Source organism: Podarcis cretensis, assembly GCF_951804945.1.
Source record: "Podarcis cretensis genome assembly, chromosome: 8".
Taxonomy (NCBI): Eukaryota; Metazoa; Chordata; class Lepidosauria; order Squamata; family Lacertidae; genus Podarcis; species Podarcis cretensis.
The window spans coordinates 52,599,211-52,625,350 of NC_137177.1; the positions used below are offsets into that span (position 1 = coordinate 52,599,211).

A 26,140-nucleotide genomic window follows, 5' to 3' on the forward strand; every position below is an offset into this window, starting at 1 on the left:
GCTGTGTAGATTCAAAAGCATACAACAGAAATTAGGAGAAGGAAGGGGCATGGGAATGTAGAGCACCTCTGATTTCCACCAATGTGGCAAAGAAAATCTACAGAGGGTGCGTGGTGTCCTCCCCACCCCTGCCCCTCACTTCCTCATGCAGCAAGCCTGGTTCACTATGACATAAGAACAAAGGAGAAGGACTGGATTGATCAGAAAGGGTCAGATGGATTAAGGGAACTTGGGCTGCAGAACTGACAAGCATGTCGGGTTCAGAACCAATTCAAGATGTAAGAACGTAAAAAGAACCTGCTGGATCAGGCCCACTAGTGGCCCATCTGGTCCAGCATCCTGTTCTCACTGTGTCTAGTCAGATGTTGCCGGGAAGCCTCCAAGCCGGTCCTGAGCACAACAGCCCTCTCCTCTGCTGCTGCAGTTTCCAGCAGAAGGGGAGGTAGGACATCATTAGTAACCATTGCAACTTGCTTGTTGACATCAGAGCTGGAATAACAGGTCCGAGGTTCCCATGCCCTATGGTGTAATGGTAACTCTGTAAACAAGCTTTCCTTTATGTAACTGAAACAACCATATATGGCTCCCCTTTTTGTCCCTGCCTCTCCTTCCCTCAAATTCACCAGTGTCAAATTTCTTCACTGTATGCTCCTTGGGCAGGGACCTGCCTCCTTGTACACTGTTTTCTCCATCCCTGGCTTACAAAATATCTTTAGTGAGCTTATAAGGGCTGGAAAGATAACTCTGTCATATAGCTTTCCTTGGGAAGATTCCCATAATAAAAAGGATCTGGGGAGAGAGGAACCAAGCAGTTCATAGACTCCAAGTCCTCCTTTTCAAATCCGTGTGCTCTCAGCAGCCACCATCTGGCTGGGAAATCCGCCCCTGGCGTCTTGCTCCTTGGCTGTGGGATCCTGGGATGGGCCAAGTCTCTGCCATAGCTCTCGGGTGGCAAACCATCAGGCTAGGTGGTTATTAAAGCCGCCCAGTTTAGGCTGAACATCTTAGCAGAGCTCTTAGTAAGGGCACAACACCAGCTGTTTGCTAATATCCACTCGAATTAAGTGCAAAAGTCACAGCTTCCAATCCTTCTCTCTTCCCTAACCTCTAAGCGCTTTAAATGCATACACAGCATCACTGTGGGGTGGTGGCGGGACGGGGACTTGGGGGGGGGGAGAGGGAGGAAAGGCTAGTCCTCCTGGGGTCAGCTATTGCAATAAGGGTTGTTGTTTTTGAGCGGGGGGGGGGAGGGGAGAGGAGCAGCAGACCCTTTTCAGAAAACACAGCAGACTGGCTCAAAAGCGCCTTTGCATCTGCTACCGAGAGCGATTAAAAGCAAACCCCATCAGATCACAGACGAGCAGAATCCGATTTCTAATTAGAGAACATCTGGCTCCAAAAAAAAAAAAAAAAAAGCAAAGACTGGAGCTGACTAGGAACTGCCACTCGGAATCAGGAGGCAGGGGACAGAGAGAGAGACTACCCCCCCCCCCGCAAGGTGCAATACAAAAAAAGGCATTTCTTTTCAGAAGGGAGGAGACTTTGCAGCTCAGTGTGGAAGGTGAGGGGGGTGGGCATGTGTTGCTCTTTCTGCTTGTGAGCAAGAAGAAGTTAATTTTGACCCGTGCTGTGTGGCTTCCTTGCAGCTGAAGGGCAAAGGAATCTGGGGGAGCAGGCTATTATAGTCACAACTATTTCAGGGCTTTCGGCATCGATGTGCTGCGCCTGCGGATATAGCCGCCCATCTGCCATTGGATCTTTTATCTGTGGATGGAGGAAAGGCTCCCATCTGTGAAGGGAGTGGGGGGCGCAGACTCCCTTCCTGCTGCTTAGGCTGCACTTGTGGCACTCCGAGCGTTTCGCGGCCCAATGCAAACTGCATTATGCACTGGCGGGCAACTGGACGGGGCGATTCTCTGCCTTGCAAATGGGGGTGACCCTCAGGCAAAAGAAATGCATTATTGTTGCCCGAGGCAAAGGAGAAGATGGTGTCTCTCTCTCTCTCTCTCTCTCACACACACACACACACACACACACACACCCTACTGAATCCTCCTTCAGCCCTGGCAATTTGAAGACAGCAAACTAGCTTATGGGGTGCAGGCAGGGCCGAACTGAGACAGCCACCTCAGGCAGTGGAATCACAAGAGGTGAGCCCCCTCAGGTGCCCCAACCTCTCCTGCTGCCAGAGAACTGAGGAGAACTGAGAAGCGAGGAGACATGGTTGTGACTTCCGGGTTCTGGCGAGATTTAGCAGAACTCCCACAAAATCTTTTAGTAACCCAGAAGCCACAGTTGCATGACCCTGGTAAGCAAGGATTTAGCAAGCACAGTGTGTGTGTGTGGGGGGGGAATAGTGGGCGGCAGTGTGGGTGGCACTTTCTTGTTTCACCTCAGGAGCCGTGTTTGAAACTCCCATTGTTCTAGGCGCATTTTGTGACAGGGAATTTCATTAGCATGAGCAGTTTCTGAGCTCTGGGCACAGTACTGCGCCTAAGATTTCAGATTAAAACTGCAGAGTGGAGGGAAAGGAGGAGCTTTTTCTGCCCCCCCCCCCAATTTCCAGCTACTCTCTGAAGACTGGAGAAGAGACCCTCTTAAGAATATTAGGAGGGGGTGGGCAGGGAAAGACTAGACCCTGAACATAATATTTTAGCTGCAGTTCATTCATTTTCAGCTTTGTATTCTTGTTATAAAAAAGCACACCTAGTCATTCCGTTGTTGCGCCCATAACCTAGGTTTAAGGTACCATTTAGCTCCTAACTTTCATATCTTGGTTTCTAACACTGCTCAGGAGGCAAACCAGAATGGGTCATTCCTGGGTGCAGGTTAGGTGACACAGTTCTGTCCTCTTATCAGAAGGAAACGGCCTTGGAGGCGGCTACTGCTGCCTGAGTTAGTTACCCTGCCTAATGGTAGGGCAGGCTTTGATGAGTGGTGGAAATCCCATAGGGGGGTTTAGCATGGCTACAGCTAAGCCATGCAACGCTCAACTTTACTGCTCTGCAACCTTGTTTAAACAGGGTTTGGAATCTGGTTTCAACACCAGGACTCTGGTAAAATAATCTTCCCTATGAGCATGTGCAGAGTGGTTTGCTCTGCTTGCAGAATATCCACACAGTGAAACATAGAAAGCTGCCTTATATTGAATCAGACCATTGGTATGTTGAGCTCAGCATTGTCTACACTGACAGGGAGGGCCCCTGCAAAGTATCAGGCAGGGACTTGTTCCCAGTCCTACCTGGAAATGCTAGTGGGGATTGAACCTGGGACCTTCTACATGCAAAGCAGATGTTCTCCCACTGAGCTCTGCATTACCTTACATTAGAGCTCAGAGGTCTGGATTCTAGCAAGACCTGGGCCCCTGGCCCTTGTCCTTTTTGAAAATAATCCTGAGTGCTGCTGTTGCCTTTGCTGTCTGCTTGGGGTTCAACTGCCCTCTCCCTTTTTGCTTCCTTATGCACCTTCTGGCTGCTAATCGCAGCATCGCTCATGAACAGCAGGAGCGGAGACGGCTGGCATCCGCATCAACGGGGAAGGGGGAGGGCTGCTTTCCTGGCACTCCAAATGTGGTGCCATCTGGCACTGCCATTCGCTTGAAAGGCGATGCATCAAGAGGCGAGAAACGGCGAGGGTGGAGGTGGACAGCATCCAAGCCCACCCACCCGCCCCGGCATCCGAAGCAGCTCCGGGTCCTGATGACAACCGGAACCTCCACGCCAGAGGAAAAGAGCTTGCGGATAAAGCGGGGAAATGGGTCTGGCTAGATTCCGTTTCTGCAAAGTCCTCTAAAGTGCAAAGTCCTCTGCTTGGGTCGGGTTTTTGTTTTTTTGTTTTGCCTCTCGGAAAGGCTAATGAACAGCCTCAGCTCACAGTTCCTGCTGTACAGGTCATTGCAGAGTGGGAATAGCATGTGTGCGGGAGGGAGCATATGTAAGTTTTTCAGTCTGCTTCAGTTCTGGAAGCAAATAGGCCACAAGGATAGAGTGCAGGCAGATAAGTCAGCGATGGGGAAGTTCAAGCCTTGCTTAACAGCTTCCAGCTTCCAGCTTCCAGCTTCCAGCTTCCACCAAGACCTTGCAAGAGCCCCATAATGTTGCGTGGAGGCCTTTGGAGACCCTGGTAAGTGAGGCACTCTGCCTTATATACTGTGGTCTCAGGACGATTGTGCCAGACCTCTGAAGGCCTCTAACAGGGCTCTTGCGGGATCTCACTAGAAGCTGGAAGCCACTGCTTCTCCTTGCTTCTCTAGCTGTGGTGCATACCTGCCAAGGCGCCCCTTGGATTCTGCCACCTGAGGCAGCTGCCCCCTGGTTCTCGTGCAGATAAAATGAGGAAGAGAACTATGTACATCACCTTGAGCAACTTGGAGGAACGACAGGGTGTAAACATAAAATAATAATAATAATAATAATAATAATAATAATAATAATTGTACACCACATCAGGAGAGACCTTTGATTCCCCACCTCCACCCCCTGGCCACCGTTTCTGTTACCTTTGCCATTTTTGATGCCCATCACTGGGCATGGTGTTGACTTGACTACTCACTAGGGTTTGGTGTGAAGGTGGGGTGTCGCGTTGCTCCCTGTGTGACGGCTGGTGACGGCGGTGGCATGTTGGGGGGCGTGGATCGGGACTGCGTCTTCACGTCGGCCGGTGAGTCAGGCATCGTTGCTGCCTTGATCTCCGTTCTACCTGCAGAACAGATAGAGGGAGGGGAGGGGGTACAGGTGCGGAGAGTCAGAGGCAAAGATACTGCCCAGGAAACAAGAAAGGGAATATTTAGGATGGAAGCCCCCAGGGAAGACACGATTCATACTGATGCCCGCTTCAGCCACACCAGGGATGGGGAAGCATTTTCAGTCTGAGGACCACATTCCCCCCTGAGCAGCAAGCAAACATGCTCCTAGACAAACAGCTCAGCAGCCATGGGAAATTTCCCAGTGCCAGCTGAGAAATAAAAATGCAAACTGTGGTGGGGGTATGTGCAATGCAGTATCCCTGATGAGGGCACAGCTGGCTGGCTTGCTGGCAGGCACCTTGAACAGGAGCACACTGCAATGTTTTGTTGCAGATCCCTTGTAGCAACATCAAAAGCAATGTATATAATGTATATATAGAGCCCTTCTCAAGTAGATCAAAGCCTCATCTAGTCCAGCATCCTACATCCCACTGTGGCGGACCAGGTGATCCTCTCCTCCTGAGAAGCTCACACAAGGAAGTCCCAAAGGCCATGGCCATCCCTTGGTGGTAGCCTCTGCCCCAATTCGGTGTCATGCAGCCTCTGAACTACTCAGAGGTTCCATAAAGCCATCCTGTTTTTGTGGGGTGATGAATGTGAGTTGTGGAAGTGTTATCAGGATGGGAGGGACGAGCTGGGCTGGGAGACGAGAGGTAAATGGCAGAGGAGCAGCCAGCCCACAAGAGCAGCTGCCGGGCCGTAAGGAAAGGCACCTGCCTCTGACTTTGGAGGCCGCCAAGTTCATTTCTCTCTCTCCTAAAGTAAAGAGGATGCAGTTGAGTTTGATGGCTCAGCGCAAGTGCGAGGGCAGCTGTGGTGCTCCGTCACTGTGCCTCGCGCCGGCAGGGCCCTGCCAAGACCCAGATGAGGACCAAAGAAGGAAAGCCTCCCCTTCGCCGCCCTGGCTTGGGGTCAGCCAGCATCTCCTCGAGGTGACACTGCCTCCATGAGACCAGCACAGAGCTTCTCTGCAGACGGCTGCGCGGCTGATAAAAACTCTAATCTGTGGCGCATTCCAAATGCACTGCAACTGTTGCACGATTAATTGAACACACACAATGTGCACAGTCCAGGCTAAATAAAGCTGTGATCTTAGCCAAAGGATGATATCACTGGGGTTCGCAGAAGAGGCAACCTAAGCTGGAGCTGAACATAAGTGATCATACATGATCGTATGGCAGGCTCTCTGTTATGGATACAGGTGGCATGGAAACCCTTCACATGGAGGAGAAGTCTGGCTTCAGTGGGCATTCATGAAGGCTTGACTCCATACAGGGTATATCTTTCTCTTAAGAACCTGGGAACACAGAAGCTGCCTTATACCAAGCCCAGACCACTGGTCTGTCTAGCTCAGTATTGTCTACACTGACTGGTAGAGACTCTCTAAGGTTTCAGGCTGGGGTATTCCTGGTCCTACGTGCAGATGCTGGGGATGGGGCCTCGGACTTTCTGTAGATAATCTGCAATTGAGTTCTCAGTGTCCCCAGCTGTCCTCCCCGATCATAATTCCAGGGTTCCTGAATACAACCCCCCATCTTGCAACATTTGGTTTTTAAAATTTAAAATATTGGGTTGTATGCAATGTTAGTCCTATGCAGGTAGACCCCATTTCCAAGTAATGGCCTATCAGTGGTCCATTCATTTCAGTGGGTCTACTTTGAGTAAAACTTAGTTGGCTACACCCTTTATGTTTAAACAATTTTATTCATATCTCTATCATCTATCTATCTATCTATCTATCTATCTATCTATCATCTATCTATATCTACCTAAGTTTCAATTATCGGACGCTGTGGGTTAAACTACAGAGCCTAGAACTTGCCAATCAGAAGGTCGGCAGTTCGAATCCCCACAACAGGGTGAGCTCCCGTTGCTCGGTCCCTGCTCCTGCCCACCTAGCAGTTCGAAAGCATGTCAAAGTGCAAGTAGATAAATAGGTACCGCTCTGGCGGGAAGGTAAACGGCGTTTCCGTGCGCTGCTCTGGTTCACCAGAAGCGGCTTAGTCATGCTGGCCACATGACTCGGAAGCTATACACCGGCTCCCTCGGCCAATAAAGTGAGATGAGCGCTGCAACCCCAGAGTCGGTCACGACTGGACCAAATGGTCAGGGGTCCCTTTACCTTTACCTTTAAGTTTCAATTGTATAGTTGTGCAAATCACCCTGGGGTTGCTTTGATGAAGAGTGGTTTAGAAACTGTATCAATGAATGAATGAATGAATGAATTATTAACATAAACATGGGATCCATCTCTGAAGTACCCACAAATTATTATTATTATTGTTTCATAATTATGGCTGTTATAGTTTCTCCTCCCACAATGATGTGGCAGTGAGGGGAAAATTAAGGGGTGGAAGAATTTGACGATCTTGGTTTCCCCCCATTTTTCATTTTTCAAATTCTAAGTTTTCCACATTTCCACATTAGTTTGCCATTAAAAAAAAAATTACCATGAAAATTCATTAGTATATTGACGGGAATTTCTCCTAATATACCTGTTTTCATATGCAATTTTGCCTAATATACACTTTTTTGCAAAGTGATCTCCCCTAAAACAATGCATTTCTATTTTCATTGGTATTTACATTTCCATGGACACTTTACCCGAATATATGCATTTTTGTGCACCATACTTCAACTGGAGAACCGCACTGCAAAATTTAGAGAAGTGTGGCTTTCGAAGGATTGCTATGTTTCAGTTTGCATATTTTTTCACATAGTGCAAATTAAGCAGGTTCGCCTTGAAATGCAAAATGAATCAAATTTCTCTCCCACACGTAGGGAAACCCTAGCAACTGATCATCATCTCAACTTGAGAGAGCCACTATAGAATGCTGGACTAGGGCCTGGGAGAGACCAGGGTTCAAACCCCCACTCAGCTGTGAAACCCAGCGGGTGACCTTGGGCCAGTCACTGCCTCTTGGCCTGGCCTACCTGACAGGGTTGTCAAGGGGAGGAATTGAGGAGGGGGAAACCATGCGGGACACCTTAAGCCTCTTGGAGGAAAACACTGGGATATCAATGCAACAGGTAAATAACTAACAGCTCCCTTCAATGCTTGCCGTTTTAAAAATTCACCATCCGCTCGCCCAGCCAGTTAGAAAGAGCCCCTCTTGCCAGCCACCCTTGGACTGCCTCCCTCTCGCTCCTCCTGCTCATTGATGAGCTCTGTCTTCCTTTGCCAATAAGCAATGCCAAGGGCGGAAGGAGCCAAGAGTCATTCTTTACTTGTCAATGATAGTGATGATGAATAAATTGCCCTGATCTTGACTCTGCGAGGGTGGGAAGAGGGGGTGGGGGACTAGGTCCTGGGTATATCCCTGAACCGATAACTTGCCTTGCACAAAGCCCTTCCCAAAATGCCAAGCTGCTGTCCACAATTCCAGGAGGTGCAAGCAGCTTTTGCAGGCCACCCCATCTGCAAGAAACCCCCATGCCAGGCCTTCAGTGTGGGTCATTTTCCATATTTGCTGAAAGCTCTCCCCCCCCCCCCCCCGCCCCGCATCCAAAGAGTTACACGTTGTGGAAAGAACTCTGGAAAGGAGCCAGGGAGAGAACCACCTCAGCCCCTGCAGGGCCGCCTTCCTTCTCAACGCCATTCCCAGCATGCAGCTGAGTTCGGGCCAACAAACACGAGCTTTGCCGGCTATAAATCAGCTCCGAAGGCAGCTCCGGCTGAGGCCAAGGAGACGGAGAGGAGACTCCCCAGCCTTGCTTGGAGTCCCTTTGGCTCCGAAGCCTTTCCTGGCATTGCAAAGCAGGCCTGTCCTCTCTGCAGCAGCGGCAGGAGGGGGGTGGAATCTTTTCCCGCCATGGTTATGCCAGACGCAGGGCTTAGGGCAGATCCACACTAGACATTCCAAAGAATCCTGGGGATGGTATTTTACCTTCACAGAACCACAACACCCCAAACCTATAGCAAACTACAGTTCCCAGGTTCCTTGGGGGGAAGTCATGCACTTTAAATGTGTGTCAGGTGTGTTTTAAATTTATGGTTTGGACCTGCCCTTAAAATGTGAGCCAAGTCAACCCAGGGGCTCAGCCCCAGAACCTGTTTGCAATTCCACAGAGTTCAGCCTACAGAGTTATGCCAAGTCTCAGCACTTCTGAGCAACGTCCAAAATAGGTTCCTTTTATCATGGTAGCCTTGCAGCCCCCTGACCACGCATACTGTGGTGTAGTCAGTGCTATTCTTGCTCAGGGTATACCCACTGAAGTTAATGGGCATAATTAACATAGGTTCATTGATTTCAGTGGGTCAGAGGGTTCAATTAGGTTCAATTTCAATTGCTGAGGGTCTTGACAGACCTCTTCATTATTTTCTGCCTGTTGCGGCAATTGTAATGCATTGTGCTGGACTTTGTATGTTTTTTACCTGTATTTTTACACACATGCTGTGGATCACCTTGACGTCTTTCACGGACCACAGTTTGGGAACCAACAGACTGAAATAGATCTGGGTCAGGTTTGAAATAGACACGGTAGCCTGAGAACAGTATGCTTTGGTTAATAGGGACAGTTGGAATGTGTGTTAGGGTCAAACAGAAAGCAGATCTTTCTGTTTGCAAAGCCCGCCTGCCTTTTTCTGTTGTTATTCTTTTTCCCTAGGCAAAATGCTGGCTGTGTATCCCCGGCTGCAATTGCTTCGCAGAAGCAGCTGACAGTGGTGGAAATGTGCACCAGACATGTCTGAGCGAAACACACTCAAGGGAACCAAGCCACGAGGTAAGGAATGACTAGTTTCACACAGGAAAGGTTTGGGGTTAGAAAGATGTTGTGCAGGGACTGTGAGACAACACAAAGGACATATATTATGGTTGCTGCAAAGTTTGGCCAGCATACAGAGAAAACAAGGCACAACATCATGGGGCTGGGATTTAGGCACCCATTTCTCTCTCCAATGTATGCAGACTTCTGCAAAGGGAATAGGGGGGAATGGAATTGCTTTGACCTCCCCGCATATATGTGCTCTGCAGGCAGCATTTCTTAGGCAAGCCAGTCGAATGAGCAGCCCTGGATGGGGCAACCATGGCTCATCAGACATTCAAATCTGGGGAAGTGCTGGAGCTCAGTGACAGAGCGTCCTTTGCATGCAGAAGCTCAATCCCCAGCATCTCCAGGTAGGAAAGGGAATGTTACTGCCTGAAATGCTGGAGAGCTGCTGCCAGTCAGTGTAGGCAATCCTGAGCTAGAGGGAGCATTCTGGATCTCACCACAATGTACTTGGAAAAGTTAATTTTCACTGTGAAAGTTTGCTGAATACAAACCCAAAGTGCTTGAAGCTGGGAGGAGAGCAAAAGGGTCATTCCCATTTAGAGCAGAGGCTCATTGCGTGAAATGCAGGAAGCTATTTGTCTATCTGAGCGGCATGGGGACAAAGGAAGCTGCCTTACGGGAAGCTGCGTAGGAAGACAGGAAGCTGACCACCTAGGACAATGTTACCTGTGCTGGCTGACAGCAGCTTGCCAGGATTTCAGAGAGGAGTCTCTCCCAGTCATAGAATTGTCCTACCTGGAGATGCCCTGGATTGAAGCATGTGCTCTACCACTAAGCTACACCCTTTCCCCTAAAATTAAAGTAGGCCTCCAGCCCTACTCATTTAATGGGAACATAGGAAGCTGCCTTATACTGAGCCAGACCATTCATCCATCTGGTTCAGCACTGTTGACACCAATCATCAGTGGCTCTTCAGGGTTTCAATCATGGTCCATTCTCATCCCATCCCAAGTGGAGATGCCAGGGACTGAACCCTGGATCTTCTGCATGTGAAGCAGCTGCTTTACCACTGAGCTACAATCCTCTTATGTCGAGTCAGACCATTGGCTCATCTGGCTCAGTCATTTCAGCTCTTACTGACAGCAGCATCTCCATGGTCCAAAGCAAAAGAAGGGTTTCCCCTGGCTGTACCTGCAGTTGCTGTGATTCAACCTGGGACCTTCTGCAAGCAAAGCAGGTGCTCTCCCACTGAACGGGGACCATTCCGCAAAACACAATAAATGTGCACATTTTAAAAAATGTCTCCTGCTGAGCTATGTCCCCTTCCTGACTCTGTGCAGACCGAGATAAACTGTTGAATTTCTAACCCACCTGAGAGTGTAAGAGATGCAAACTTTTTTTTTTTTTTTTTGCCATGGCCTGATGATTATTGGCTTGTGATAACACAGAAACGGGGCTTTGTCACTGGTGGTGTGTGTGATGTGGAATGCTCTCCCTGTTTGCTAAGATACCGGAGGTCCCATCCGTACTGTCATTCTGCTGCTCCTTGAAGACACACCTGGTTAGATAAGAATTTCCTAGCTTGAGTCTCCTGCTTTGCTTGTAGTTTTAACTGTTATGCTGTTTTGAAAGCCTTGTTTATTTTATACTTTAAAGATGGATGTTTTAACGTCATTGCTTTTGTATGTATTTTAATTAGATGTATTTGGTTTAGATGTAAAATTGGTTTTATTCTTACTATTTTTTTTTGTGTGAACTGCCTTGGTATTTCCCCCCTCTGAAATGTAAGCTGGTATATAAATTCCTTTAATGGCAACAACTTGCAAGACATTGGACTTTCAGCCTGGGAAACCTTCCACCTTGATCCCAGACCTTTGGGAGAGCCACTGCACTCTGCACATGCTTGTATGTCTCAGGGCTAAACACTGCCATTTAAAATATTCCAGGGCTCAGCCTTAGCACCAAGCCTTGGCAGAGTACAAAGTCCTTCTGGGGCCCAGATCCTGTTTGTTTCCAGGCTGGTCTGCTCCTATAAATGTTCCACTCCTCTCTGCTATCCCGTGCTGTTTTTGGAAGTGTTGAGGGGTGAGAAGCATCATGTGAAATACTGTGCATCGCTCTGACTGATGACAGCATTCCTGCGACTATCGATGCCTGAGAATGGAGCCTGGCATGGTGCGGGGCCGCTGACCCCCCCCCCCCCGCCATGCTTCCTGCTTTATTTATAAATACTGTCCTGAGTGACAGCGCAGAGCCAAACAGCAGCTGAGAGCCTCACACAGCAGATGGGAGCCCACAGAAGCCCTGGCATGTCCAGAGTCCTGTCATCCTTGTGAGACAGCAAAGAGGTAGTGGATCTGGGACACGGCAAGAAGAGCCAATGCAGCTGGGAAATGGGATGCTGCAGTCTGCATCCAAAAGGATGCAAGACTGGAGACTGGCTGGCTTAATGGTCAGGGCCTGAACTGGAGCACAGCATGTTTTTTATAAAAGTATTTATGTACTGTCCTCTTATGTAAGAACATAAGAAGACCCCATTGGATCAGACCTATGGCTTATGTAGTCCAGCATCCTGTTCTTACAGTGGCCAACCAGATGCCTCTGGGAAACCCGCAAGCAGGACCCAAGCACAAGAGCACTCTCCCCTTCTGTGCTTTCCAGCAAGTACTATGCAGAAGCCTTGCTGCCTCCAACTATGGAGGCAGAGGACAGCCATCATGGCCAATAGCCATTGATAGCCCTCTCCGCCATGAATATGTCCAATCCTCTTTTAGAACCCATCTAGGTTAGTGGCCACGGGACGCGGGTGGCGCTGTGGGTTAAACCACAGAGCCTAGGACTTGCCGATCAGAAGGTCAGCGGTTCGAATCCCCGCGACAGGGTGAGCTCCCATTGCTCAGTCCCAGCTCCTGCGAACCTAGCAGTTCAAAAGCACATCAAAGTACAAGTAGATAAATAGGTACCGCTCTGGTGGGAAGGTAAACAGCGTTTCCGTGCGCTGCTCTGGTTTGCCAGAAGCAGCTTAGTCATGCTGGCCACATGACCCGGAAGCTATCTGAGGACAAACGTCAGCTCCCTCGGCCAATAAAGCGAGATGAGCGCCGCAACCCCAGAGTCGGTCACGACTGGACCTAATGGTCAGGGGTCGCTTTACCTTAACCTTTACCTTTACCTTTACCTTTACCTATACCTTTAAGTTAGTGGCCATCACTTCCTCCCATGGGTGTAGCCAAGAGCGGGCAGGCGGTAGGAGGAGGCATCAAGTAAAACAATAGAAATACTTAGCTAACTGACCAATCACGCCGGTCCTGTCCCCCCCCCCCCAAGTCCTGGCTACACCCATGCTGCCTGCCATGGAAGTGAGTTCCATAGTTTGAACTATGTGCTGATGTAAAGACGTACTTTCTCTTCTCTATCCTTACAAAAGATCAGAGTGCTGCCTAGTAGCATGAGATTAAATGTCGAACAATCATTCAAATGACTCAAGAAAATTGTAAACAACTGCACAGGCCTGTCAGCATAAAAAGGTCTTCAGCAGATGTCTCACAGTTAAAAGCAGGGGTGCCTACCGATTCTCCACATCATGGAATCACTGGTTGAGGCCAGTTGGGCCTCTGTGATATGGGAGACAGCTAAGAGCATTCTTCCAGATGATCTCATTCAGGGGTCAGCAAACTTTTTCAGCCGGGAGCCGGTCCACTGTCCCTCAGACCTTGTGGGGGGCCAGACTATATTTTGAAAAAAATAATAATGAACGAATTCCTATGCCCCACAAATCACCCAGAGATGCGTTTTAAATAAAAGCACATATTCTACTCATGTAAAAACACCAGGCAGGCCCCACAAATAACCCAGAGATGCATTTTAAATAAAAGGACACATTTTACTCATATAAAAACATGCAGATTCCCGGACCGTCCGTGGGCTGGATTTAGAAGGCAATTGGGCCGGATCTGGCCCCCAGGTCTTACTTTGCCTACCCATGATCTCATTGATCGGGCTGGAATGTAAGGGCTCAGGTGATCTGTGTGACACCTGCCTGGTCTGCTATGCAGGGTTGTTGTGCAACTTTAGAGTCCCAGCTGCTAGCCCTTCCTAGAGTTCTTTTTCTATTTCGCTTTGACGGGGGCAGCCCTTCAAACAGAGGACTGTCCTCTGCAAAGTAGGGCACACTGGCACCTCCCTCTCCCACCCTCATCTCCTCTGGTGGGGATGCAGAGGGTCACCTTTCAAGCTTGGATCTCCTTCTCCATTCCACGCATTCCAGAGATGCCTCCCTATCAAGAAGCTACTTTGAGCAATTAGCTTCCATATAGAGATAAAAGCTGCCCTTCCTGGACCATTAAGGAATATTAACATTCTTTTGTCTGATCCCAGACTCTGATCAGGCAGTTGTAAACCACAATGGAAAGGCTGATTCACAATATTAATGTAGCAACCTGCAACACTTCTTATATTTATATCTTGCCTTTTGTCCAAGGAGATCCAGACAGTATACATGCTTCTCTCCTTCTCATCCAACCACAGTTTGACCCCCTACAAGAACCCTGTGAGGTAGGTTAGGCTGAAGCAGAGAAAAAGAGTAAGGGACTTGCATCACCAAGGGAGATCCATGGCTGAGTGGGGATTTGAACTTGGTCTCCCCAGTTTTATTCTAACCACTAAGTGACACTGCTCCTCCTGTAAGTCCCTCTGCTTTTGGAGGTGTGGCACCAGTGATCCAAGGCAGGATTTCTCATTTGTGACATCCCAACTGCAGAGCATGTCCCTGGAAAGGTTCACCAGTCCTTGAGTTTTTCAACATGCAGAAGCATTTCTTAATTTTACTAGGCTGCTTCTCACTAGGTGTTTTAGGTGCCGCAGCCCAGCCAAGGTTTGGATTGGTACGTTCTCTGACCCGGGATCGTGGTTAAGGTCATTCCTTAACCATAGCCCAAACCAGGGCTACAGATCAGAGTTAAGGAGGAGAGATCTTACCTACAATCCCACGTTTGTACAATGCACCAAGTTAGGCAGATCTTCCCCATACATTTAAAGCACATCTAATGCACATTGAAAGCCCATGGCTTCGCACAAAGAATCCTGAGAACTGAAGTTTGTTTGTTTATTTAAAAATTTATATGCTGCTATTCCTTAAAAAAAATCACAGTGGTTTACAACAGTTGTACATCAAACCACACAATAAAACAATCTAAAAAGTTAAAATCAGAAATCAGCTAACTATTGTGGAAAAAATGTATTCTTAATTGCTTGCATAAGCCTGATAGAATAGAAAAGGATTCAGCAGGCATTTAAAAGTTGAAACAGAAAGTGTCTGCTGAATCTCTGCTGGCAGAGCATTCCACAATATTGAACTAATGACACTTCAAGGCTCGGTTTCTTGTTGCTGTCAAATGAGCCTCGCCTACTTGACAAATGGCCAGCGACGCTCCTGCAGATGATCTCAGTGATCGACCTGGGATATAAGGGCTCGGGTGCTCCCTGAGGCACCCTGGGCATAAGTTGTCCAGAGCTTTGTAAATTAATACAAGGACCTTGAAAGAGGCCTGGTAGTAGATGGGCAGCCAGTGAAGAAGCTGTAGCAACAGAGTCACATGTTGTCAGCCAGATGTCCCACCAGCAATCTGGCCGGCACATTCTGCACCAGAGCTGGAGCTTCCAAAAAAGGTCCAAGGGCAGCCCCACATACAGCGCATTGCAGTGATCCAGCCTCAAGGTTTCCAACCAACTGTAGCATGGGCTACAGACTACCCCTGTCCAGGAACTCAATAGCTGGTGAACCAGATGAAGCCAGTCAAAGGAACTCCTAGCCACAGAGGACACCTTGACCTCAAGTGGCAAAGATGTATTCAGGAGTACCCTCAAGCTATGCACTTGCTCCATCATAAGGAGTGCAACTCCATCCAGAACAGGTAACCTGCCTATCTGCCAGACATGGGTACCACCCACTCCAAAAGCTTCTATCTTCCCAGGATTCAAGCACAGTTTATTGGCCCTCATCCAGCCTAGCATGGCACTGAGACACCAATCCAGAGCTTTCGCAGCCTCTCCTGATTCGGATGTTATGGAGAAGTAGAGCTGCGTGTTACCCACATACTGGTGGCACCCCTCACAGAGCTACAAGTCCCATCACCCTTAACAAACTACAGAACCCAGTATTCTTTAGGGGAAAGTTGCATGTTTCAAACGCTGTAAATGCATGGGGTGAATCTGCTAGCCCAACCTCGGCTTAGCTGCCAACCTGTGCCAAACTAAAAAGCCTGGAGTGGAGCAAAATAGGTGCCAAGCTCCTCTCCAGAAGCCAGCCTATTTGCACCATCAAGGTAAGCCTGAGCTATGGTGCCACTCTAACCAAAAGCCCTTCTGTTTTGAACCCGTGCTCACCTGGGCTTCTCTCCAGAATCTGTGCCAGGGATCAGACCTACAGTGTTTGAAGCATTTATTTATTTATTCCTCAGGTTAAAAGAATAGGTGTTCCTCCACTGAGCTATGACCTCTTTCTCTCAATCCTCAAAGGACGGCATAGGGCAATGAGCTTTGAACTCTTGCTCCCTGATAATCTTACTCCCCTCCACCTTCTCTCCAGCTTTTGAGGTTTTGCCTAGCATGACCCATGAGAGCTAGAAGCTTGTTAAGAATCTCACGGTGCTGAGTTCTGTGGCCGTGTGTGTGTGTGCTTGCAAAGTGGCATATATACATGCCTGATAACAATGAGCCATGTGTTAAAGCAGCATGTTAAGGATTGTACTGGAGAGGTGCCAGCCTCGTTTGCACCAATGAGAATTTGTGTCATTTCCCTTCGATTTCAGGAACCTCGCCTGCCGTGATGATTTTCTGAGCTTCTTTTTGCTTACTTGCACACTGGGCCGATTCCTTAGGAGCCCTGGCTTCAGCCATCCAAGTCCAAGCAGTTTATGCACAGTCTGTGCGAGATTAGCAATCATAATGGGGACTTAACGGTGCAGAGTGGAGATCCTGTGCATGAACTGAAAGGAGGTGCCTGCAGAAACAAAACCCCAAACCGAAAACACTCTCATATTGAGAAGTCGGGAATGAGTCTCGCTTCTCCTTTGTTTAAAGCAGGAGTTCTAAATGTCACCAGGATTCCCCACGATGGCTCAGAGGCTGAAGGAATGAGCTGCCTCTTACTTGGGGTGGGAAAGGAATTGGGGAGTGGGGCTGGGAAGAGGAAAAGAGCCGAATAATTTGTCCCAACTGCGGAGAGCTGTGTGTCTGCCTTCTGACATCTGGTTTCCATTAGCAGCTGCGGAGCTTAGGCAGAGAAGGCAAGGTTCTAAAAATGAAAGGATTTCTATTTTTCTCCTCCTCCAGACCGAGGGGGCCGCCCATCCTCACCCTGCACCTCCCAGTGGGAACAGAAGGGCAATTCCCAATCTCTCTCTCCCCCCCCCACCTTCCCCCCTCCTCATTCATTCCACTGTGATTGAAAGGTTTGCTTCAGTCAAGGGTGGGTTTCATCCATTGCAGCTGGGCTCCTTTCAGCCCCCAGCCAGCAGCTGGAAGCAATACCAGAGGGTGTCCACACGGTGGTTATAATAGAGGACAGATTGTGTTCAAGGCATGGCCAAATCTGACAGTCTAATCTGCTACATCCTTGACTGGGGTCCGGTCAGTCTACTATACCCCAGGAGGTAGCGATTGTGAGACCAGCATTGTGGGCCATAGTGTAGACCAGTGTTTCCCAACCTTGTGCCTCCAGCTGTTTTTGAACTACAACTCCCATCATCCCTGACTAGCAAGACCAGTGGCAAGGGATGATGGGAATTATAGTCCAAAAACAGCTGGAGGCACAAGGTTGGGAAACACTGGTGTAGACCTTTTTCAGCTCAAGGGCCACTTTCCTTTCCAGGCAGCCATTTGGAGGCCACATGCCAGAGGTGGGTGGGGCCAGAGGCAAAAGTGGGTTGACCAATGCATGCAATTTTTTCCCTTTGTGCAGTAGGCTTGCGTCTATACATGCTCACACAGCCCTCTCTATCCTCCATGCAAGAGGCATTATCAGGGCTTAAGGACACATTCCAGTCAGGTATTACAATCATCTCCTGTATCGTTTCAGCATGCACCTTGTAGTGGAGCAGCACATGCAGCAGAGTAAGATGGAAGAACCCTGAGCTGGCAAAGGCAACTGTCCTGCTTCAGGCTGAAGGCAGGTAGCAGCAGTTAAAACCAAAACCCAAAAGGCACACAAATTCCCTGCAAGTAAAGATCTAGCCCATTGGTGTCAGGCCAGATCACTCCCTGCTCCACTAGCTTTCAGTGTGAAAGGTGAATTATTCACAATATAATAATAATAATAATAATAATAATAAAGCACTCTATACCCACCCTAACACCAGCATCCTGAAATCGTATAGCCCACTCTAACATCTCAGGTTTCCATCTCCTCGCTCTGTTGGATTTGCACAGCCTAGGTGCCTGCATAAATCAACCCAGTCTCACTGTATCCCTGCAAATGGCTTGCTGGAAGCTGCATTGCATTTGATGACTTGACCCTTCCAGTCCTCAAGAAGCCGAAGCAATGACTTTGGGGTAGCAGACTTTTCCAGGTTAACGTTAAAGCAGCCATGTGCAGCCATGTGCAGCCCACGGGTGTAGCCAAAGGGGGCAGCTGCCCCCCAATCCAGACAAAGCTGAGGTTCTGCCCCCACCCCTAACAAAAGCCTGCCCCTCCAGCCCCACCCTTTGCAGAATATAAGAGGAGCCTATCTGCTGGCCAAAGACCCATCTAAGCCAGCATCTTGTTTCCCAAAGTAGCCAGCCAGTTGCCTATGGGAAGCCTGCAAGTAGGACCTGCATGCTGCAGCAACTCTCCCCACTTGTGATTGCCAGAAACTGGTATTGAAAGGCTTACTGCCTCCATCCATGGAGATAGAACATTGCCATCATACCCAGTAGCCATTGGTAGCCTTCTCCTCCATGACTTTGCCTAATCCTCTTCTAAAGCCAACCAGGTTGATGGTCACCCCTGCCTCTTGTGGGAACAAATCCCATAGTTTAACTATGCCCAGGATGTGTGCATGGAGAGACGTCTTAGGCCAGGCTGCTCCAGCTTGCTGCCCACCAGATGGCTGGTGCTGCTGGCCGTTTTAGTCCAAAACTTCAAGTGGGCTCCAAGTTAGGGAAGACTGTCTTGGACCCTACGCCTCGGCCACCAGGAGCAAAACATCCTTGGGGAGGGGGGAAAGTCCTTTCCCTCTTTCTTCCTCCCCTTTCCCCTCTTCTGACCCTGGGGGAGGAAGGGAGGCAGGAGGAAAGGGTTAAACCGGCACTGGCCTGAAATCCCAGCATCCTTTCATGCTCTGCAAATGAAATCCAGATGTGGGGGTAGGGGGGGAGCACTGGGTCCACTGCCTCCTTCCAAATAAAGGCTGTGCATTCCTGCTCTTCAGCTGCCGGTGCCAGCAGGGCCAAGAACAACTCCCCGATATGCTCACCAGGGACGGAGCTGCTCCATCTGGATCGTGTTAGCTCAAGCACTCAGTGCTGGCGGCAAACTGGGGATGAACTGCAGACCACTCCATGTGGGAAAAGATGGGGGAGGGGGCTCAGCCTGTCTCCCAAACCTTCCTCAGGAGCCCCCTCCTCCCCCCACAGCTGGGGCAGCTGGACCCAGTGCCAGGCTCCTCCAGCAGCCTTTCCCTGTTAAGGAAAACAACGCGGTCTCCTTCCTTGTTTTCCTTTCATTTCTTTGGAATGACTGGAGTGCATCTCCAAAGCTTGGCAGCTGCTGCCCTAGGCACCTCTGGGCCACCTCGCCTCTATTTTCACCCCCCATAGGCAGCTGGGGCACATCAGCCCTGCCCACATGCCCATGGCCCCCGAAGAGCAGGGCTGGTGGAAGCTTCCAACAGCTTCACCATGCATTAGAAACACATTGAAAGCCCAGGACTCCCACCCCGGGAACTGTAGATTGTTTAGGGTGCTAGGACTGTGAGGGTAAACTATGGTTCCCAGGATACTCTTTGCAGGAAAGCCACGGAGTTTAAGTGTATGGTGTGGATGTGACCAAACTCTGGGTTACATACTGCAGCATCATAAGTAGCTGATGCAGAACAAGCTACATGCCAGGCCAAAGTGTCTGTGCTCTCCTTTCAGGGCCATAGCTCAGTGGCAGAGCAGCTGCCTTGCATGAAGAAGGTTCCAGGTTCAATCCCTGGTATTTCCAGTTAGGGCTGGGGGAGAGCCCTGTCTGAAGGTCCCATAGAGCTGCTGTTACTGAGTGCAGGCAATATTGATGAGGGACCAGTGGTCTGACTAGGTGTATGACTAGGGATGTGATCAAAGATAAATGATGCTCCATATAACTGGGAGGTTCAGAATATGCTGCTTGCAGGCTATAAATCGACTACAGTGAGGGAAAGCAGGGAGGTGTGGGGCAACACTTCGAGGAAGTCCTTTGAAGAAATGGATGCAAGGGGATTCAGAAAAATTGGGGACATGCAGTAGACAAGAAGCTGCATTATACCAAGTTAGACTGTTGGACCATCAGGCACAGCACTGCGTGGATTGTACTCTGACTGGCAGAAGCTCTCCAGAATTTTAGACAGCGGCATTCCTAGACCTACCTGGAGATGCTGGGGACTGAACTATAAATGAATGGTGCAAGAAGAGGCTGGAAGAAAAGTGGGGAATTAAAGGGAGACAAAGGGGCAAGAGACTGGGGACTTGGCATAAAGTGGGCACAGAAGCAAAAGCTTCCTTTCTCTTTCTTGCACAGGCCATGAAAAATGTGCCAGAGAATTTCTCTTTGTAACCTGTCCTGGGGACTGGAGAGGAAGATACACCCCTTCCTTCCTTCCTTCCTTCCTTCCTTCCTTCCTTCCTTCCTTCCTTTTGGGAATTCAAAACCCACAGAGCTATTAGGAGATGCTCAGCATCCCAGTATCAGCGCAGGGCTTGACAGGAGTGATTCAGTATCTGCTGAAATGGAAAATCACAGTGTTAAAGAGCAAAGACGGTGCTTCTTGCCCCCTCTTCGATATTCATTAGGATGTGATGCCAAGTCTTCCTGGGACCGATTGAGGACTTAGCACACCTGAGACCAGCCTGCTCTCCCCGCAGCTGGGCTTCCAGCCATCTGGTCTTTGCCGGCAGGCTGCCAAGGCCTCTTTCCAGCAATAGCCAAATGTTTCGCGATCACATTTCTTATCTGCTGTGGGCCGTGACTCTGGGAAAACTGAGGTGTGCTGAACCCCTTTGCGGCAGAGGCAGAAGCCATGGACCTGCCCATGGCTAAGAAGTCACAACACACAAACATACATACAAACACCAAAGGTCAGACCTTCCATTCAGAGTAGGGTCACTCCAAGGCAAACTGTTAGCTGAGAATTCGTCTTCATTTATTTGCACAAAATTTGCAGGGAGATTATACAGTGCTGCCTGTTTACCAAGCATTCACTGTGATTTGTCGGCAGGGAGATCATATGACCTTGCATCAAGCAGTTGCCATCCCACACTTTCCAGTACAACCCTCTCTATCACCTTTCCTTATTGCTAAAGTCTGGTTTCCTTGCACAAGAGCTCCCAATCAACTTTAATTTTGACATCTGAACTTGCCAATATATGACTGAATCCCATGCAAAAACAGAGCAACAGCCTGGATGGGCCCTAGAGCTACACCAGGAGGGAGGAAGACCTTCTGAACAAGAAAAGCATTTGGGTTGGGCAAGATCCCCCCCTTTTTTTCATGGATAATATATCAGGTCTTTCTGGCCTCTGTGGCATGGATAGTCAAACACTCCATGCAAACAAGTGGGGCCTAGCTATCAGTGGTAGAACACCTGTTTACATGCACATTCAATCTCCAGCATCTCCAAATACGACTATGGTAGACGGCTGACAGAAATTCTAGAGAGCTCCTGCTAGTCAGTGTGGGCAAGACTGAGCAAGATGGATTAATGGTCTGGCTCCGCAAAGGGTGGCTTCCTATGTGCCAAGGAAAACAAAACTAAATATTTGGTTCACCAGCTCAAATCAACATTCCTCTGCATACCAGAGGAAGGACTAAATCAGGGGTCAGCAACCTAAGGCCCATAGGCCACAAGCGGCCCATGGGGGTTGTTTAACCGGCCCATGGACCCCCACCACCTGCTCAGGGACCCCTGCTGCCCGCTTGGTCACGGGGACTGCCTTCCATGACACTGACTGGCTTCCTATTGGCTGTAGGAAGCTCCTGCAGCCAATGGGAAGCTGCGCACTCCTCCTCCACACCGGAAATAGCATTTGTGTGTGTGTGCATGTGCGCATGCGCATGCACGCACTGCGGTGTCTGCGGGACCATGAACTGGCCCAAGCCACAAAAACTTTGCTGACCCCTGGACTAAATGGTTCCTCAGCATGGTGCTTCTTATGGTCTTCATATTGTGACACTTAAGCTGCAATCCTGTCTTGGGAGGAAGCCCCTCAGTTGGGGCTTATTTTTGAATAGGAATGTAAAGTATTGGGCTGTCAGCCTCCAATGCCTACACCTTGCTATCTGCCTTCTCTGGCCTCTGAAAACCAAAGGAGACTCGACCAGTCCCCCCTCCATGTCTTGCTGTTATTCTGGTCACTATCCCCAGGTTTTGCCTTTACAAACCTTGACCATTACATGCAATGATGCATCCAGAGTGGCTGTGTGTCCTACTCTGCAGAAGACAGTCCTCTATCTGAAGGACTGTTCAGCCCAAGTCCAGTTTAAGCCTGAAGAAGCATGGAAAAGGAAGAGCAGGGAGCTGCCTCCACAACTGTGAGCGCCTAGACAGCTGACTGAGCAGGCAGGCAGCTCACCTGTCACTGCCTTGCTTTTCCGTTTAAAGGTTATTAATTGCTTCTAAATCTGCCTTTACACACATAGATCACCATATGCAATTTTTAATGCAAATAAGCAACAATGTTTGGGCTCTTTTTGCACATGTGGACGCCTGACCAGCAGCCCTGTAAGCAAAGCTAATTTTTAGCCTCTCTCTTTTTTTAAGGGAGGGAGGAAGTGGCAGCTGATCTGGGGACCAGTGGAAAAGATCCAGGGTCCAGCCCTGCTCTGTCACCCTGTAACAACATCCCTGTAGCTGGAATGCAATTAAGAAAGGGGAGGAACACATCTTTGGAACGGAGCCTCAGTCCCTGGCACCATCCACAACCCCCAGGTGCTCTCCATCAGTTTGGCCTCAGGCCTGATGAAAAGGAGCTGGGAGAGATGGCTCAGATCCTGCTGCATGTGGAAGGAAAAACACCCTGTTTTACAAGCCTTCGTTCACTATTGTTTATATAAACAGGTAAATTGTTTCGTATCTCAATTAAAAACATCTGCCACATAAATGAATACCAATTAACTCATCCTGTTTTTAATTACTCTGTTAATTACACACAGGCAGCAGCAAGGATGGCATGGGAATAAGGGGAAGCATGCAAGCGAGAGAAGTCTCTCCCCCCCCCCCCCGCCGCTGCCATACGCACACCAATTCACTGTTGGCTCAGATCTGAAATATGCCCAGCTAATGATGGATTAAGGTGGTGATGGCTTGCAGCCATTAGGAAAGGATTGGAAGGCACTACTCGGCTCTGCAGATGAGCTCAGGATAAGCGAACAAGTATTCTTCCTCCTCTTCCCCACATGTCCGTGCCCTCCCTACATCTCCAGAATATGCATGTTTCACCTTCCCTCTACCACTCTCCCTACCCGCCTTTGGGGATGAGCCGCCTGCTTCCAACAAGCTGCAGACGGCTTAAAATCACCTTTTCACTCCCTGGATTACATGGGACTTACACTGCGATATTTGCCAAAGCCTCTCCCCTCCGAAGGGGAACTTCTTGAGCACAAGCCACAGCGCAATGGACGGGGCAAGAGCGGGGTGTTATCCAGATGTTCAGTTTTAAGTCTCCAAAACAGCTGAGTTCACTGGATAGCCTATGCGTTCTACCCAGACACTATCTCTGTGGCTCTTCTGTGGTCAGGCATTTTATCAACTCCCCCCTCCCCCGCCCCACTTTTCATGACAGGGGAACTGACAAAGCGCCCTCCAGATGTTATTGGAATCCAATTTCTGTCAACCCCAGCCAGCACGACCGATTATCAGGGGTGATGGGAGCTGTAGTCCAATAACATCTGGAAAACATCTCCCCCAAACATTGTAGTTGCACAGGCCTGGCCTAAAGGCAGCACCTTCAGGCTGCTATTGCATTTGTGGAGCAGAGGTTTGCAGCACAAGTGCCATCATTTCAATTTTGTTTTACTTTTAGTGGCATGTGTGTTTTGTGTGCTGTTTACTGGCACACCTATTGAAACCAGGGTTCTGATGGGCTGGCTACAGTCTGCAAGGATAGCCTTGTAAGGGCACCTTCCACATCACAAGTGAAGACATCAAGGAGGTGTCCTTGGTGGCCCAGGCTTCTGTTTTTCCCAAAATGATGGCAAGACTTTTCTGTTAAGAGATTATCAGGGGATTCCTTGCAAGGATAGCTAGTTTTTCAATAGAAAAAAAAAGAAGCGCCCTACATTTAAGTCCTTTACTGTAATTTATAATGTCACCCTGTAGGAACTTGATGGGTTAAAAAAAATCTAAAAGCACAAGAATGTGCACAGGGGATCATTTTGCAGAAAGGTGTAAGAGCTCTTTATTTAGCAAAGAAGGCTCACTTATCTCCTCCCATATATTTTGCCTTTGCAGGAAGTAGGCAGAAGCAGTTGTGGAGACAGGTTTTCCCCTAACCCTGTACAGTGGTACCTCGGGTTACATACGCTTCAGGTTACATACGCTTCAGGTTACAGACTCCGCTAACCCAGAAATAGTACCTCGGGTTAAGAACTTTGCTTCAGGATGAGAACAGAAATCATGCTCCAGCGGCGCGGCAGCAGCAGGAGGGCCCCATTAGCTAAAGCGGTGCTTCAGGTTAAGAACAGTTTCAGGTTAAGAACAGACCTCTGGAACGAATTAAGTACTTAACCCGAGGTACCACTGTAATAGAAGAGTGTGATGGCACCGATGGACATTAGATTCAGGAAAGACAAAAGAAAGGACTTCTTCACATAGTGCGCCTTTGGCTTATGGAATTCACACTGCCAGGAGATGCAGTGATGACTTCAATGACTCATAGAATGGGAGAATTGGAAGGGACTGCAAAGGTAATCCAGGCCAACCCTCTGCAATGCAGGGATCTTTTGCCCAATGTGGGGCTCAAACCCACAGCCCTGAGATCAAGAGTCACATGCTTTACTGACTGCTTTAAAAGGAGGCTTGGCAGATCCACTGAAGGGGGAAAGAATCCTTCAATGGCGATGTGTTAATTAGCTTAGCAATGCCTCTGATACCGGAGATAAAGTGTAGTCAGGATGACAAGCAGCCATCGATAGCCTTTTCCTCCAGGGATTGGCCTAATCCCCTTTTAAAGCCATCTAGGTTGACAGCCACCATCCCTGCATCTTGTAGTACATCTTGTCGTGGTCTTCCAGATGCTGTGGGACTCCAGCTCCCATCCGACTCAGCCAGCATGGCCAATAATCAAGAATGATGGGAGTTGGAGTCCAGAAACATCTGGGAGGCTACAGGGTCCCTCCCTTGTAGTAGTAGTAGTAGTTGTAGTAGTGGCATCTAGATGCAGCTGCTTAACTGGAAGGTGCTTTTTAAAACAACTACACAGCAGTATGAATCTCACCTAGGCAGATTGAGATGAAGGCCAGGAGGGGAATTTCACATTCCAGTTAAACGGAGCCCAACTTAACCGGTGCACAGCCTGGTGTTTTTGAGTGACCTCTCAGACTGATCCCTCAGTGGGACTGGATTTCCCCCTAATCCTTTTCTTTCTGCAGGCATCCCAATTGTGGGAAGCATTCCAAGCAAGCAGATGGAGCAGTTGGAGTCAGGGTGTTATGGGGAGGGGGGAGGAGAGAGGGGGAAGAGAGCAAAGCTGTTGCAGTTCCTAGCATCAGCATCAGGGAAGGAGACAAAAGGCTATTCACACCCCTTTGCCCCCCCCCCCCCATTATTTTGCAAGCAAACAGTTTCAGGCTTTTCAGCTGCATCTAAAAAAATCATTGAAGGCTTGCAGTTTTGAAATCATGCTTAACACACACACACATTTTTTGTGTGCACAGGAGACATAAAACATGTTACAATCAAGGAGTGGTGATTGAAACCCTAGGAGGAAAGTAAGGAGGAGGAACTTTTAAGTTTGGGGTGGGGGAGTGAGTAATGGGGGAACATAGGTAAAGGTAAAGGGACCCCTGACCATTAGGTCCAGTCGTGACCAACTCTGGGGTTGCGGCGCTCATCTCACTTTACTGGCCGAGGGAGCCAGTGTACAGCTTCTGGGTCACGTGGCCAGCATGACTAAGCCACTTCTGGCGAACCAGAGCAGCGCACGGAAACACTGTTTATCTTCCCACTTGAGTGATACCTATTTATCTACTTGCACTGCGTGCTTTTGAACTACTAGGTTGGCAGGAGCAGGGACCGAGCAACGGGAGCTCACCCCGTTGCGGGGATTCGAACCACCAATCTTCTGATCGGCAAGCCCTAGGCTCTGTGGTTTAACCCACAGTGCTACCCGCATCCCAATGGGGGCACATAGAGGTGTATAAAATGCTGACTCTCATGGATGAAGTGGATCTCATAATATTCGGGCCCATCCAATGATCCTTCAGATTCAGGGCAGGCAAAAGAAAGCACAGCACAGAGCTAAACT

General features: G+C 49.0%; 1 protein-coding gene and 1 long non-coding RNA gene across 6 annotated transcripts in view; one reads left to right on the top strand and one right to left on the bottom strand.

The window, feature by feature from the left end:
- Nucleotides 1-26,140, bottom strand: part of CBFA2T3 (CBFA2/RUNX1 partner transcriptional co-repressor 3) — a 67,080-nt gene that overhangs the window by 24,257 nt on the left and 16,683 nt on the right. For all 5 annotated transcript variants that reach the window (XM_079988813.1, XM_079988812.1, XM_079988810.1 and 2 more), the window contains exon 2: nt 4,552-4,698. In XM_079988813.1, the coding sequence (XP_079844939.1) occupies nt 4,552-4,672 (121 nt within the window). In that variant the 5' untranslated portion in view covers nt 4,673-4,698. The remainder of the gene's footprint in view (nt 1-4,551; nt 4,699-26,140) is intronic.
- Nucleotides 11,757-22,775, top strand: LOC307223365. The gene is made up of 3 exons (XR_013842081.1): nt 11,757-11,808; nt 17,538-17,631; nt 22,442-22,775. It is a non-coding gene; the product is annotated as an uncharacterized lncRNA (long non-coding RNA).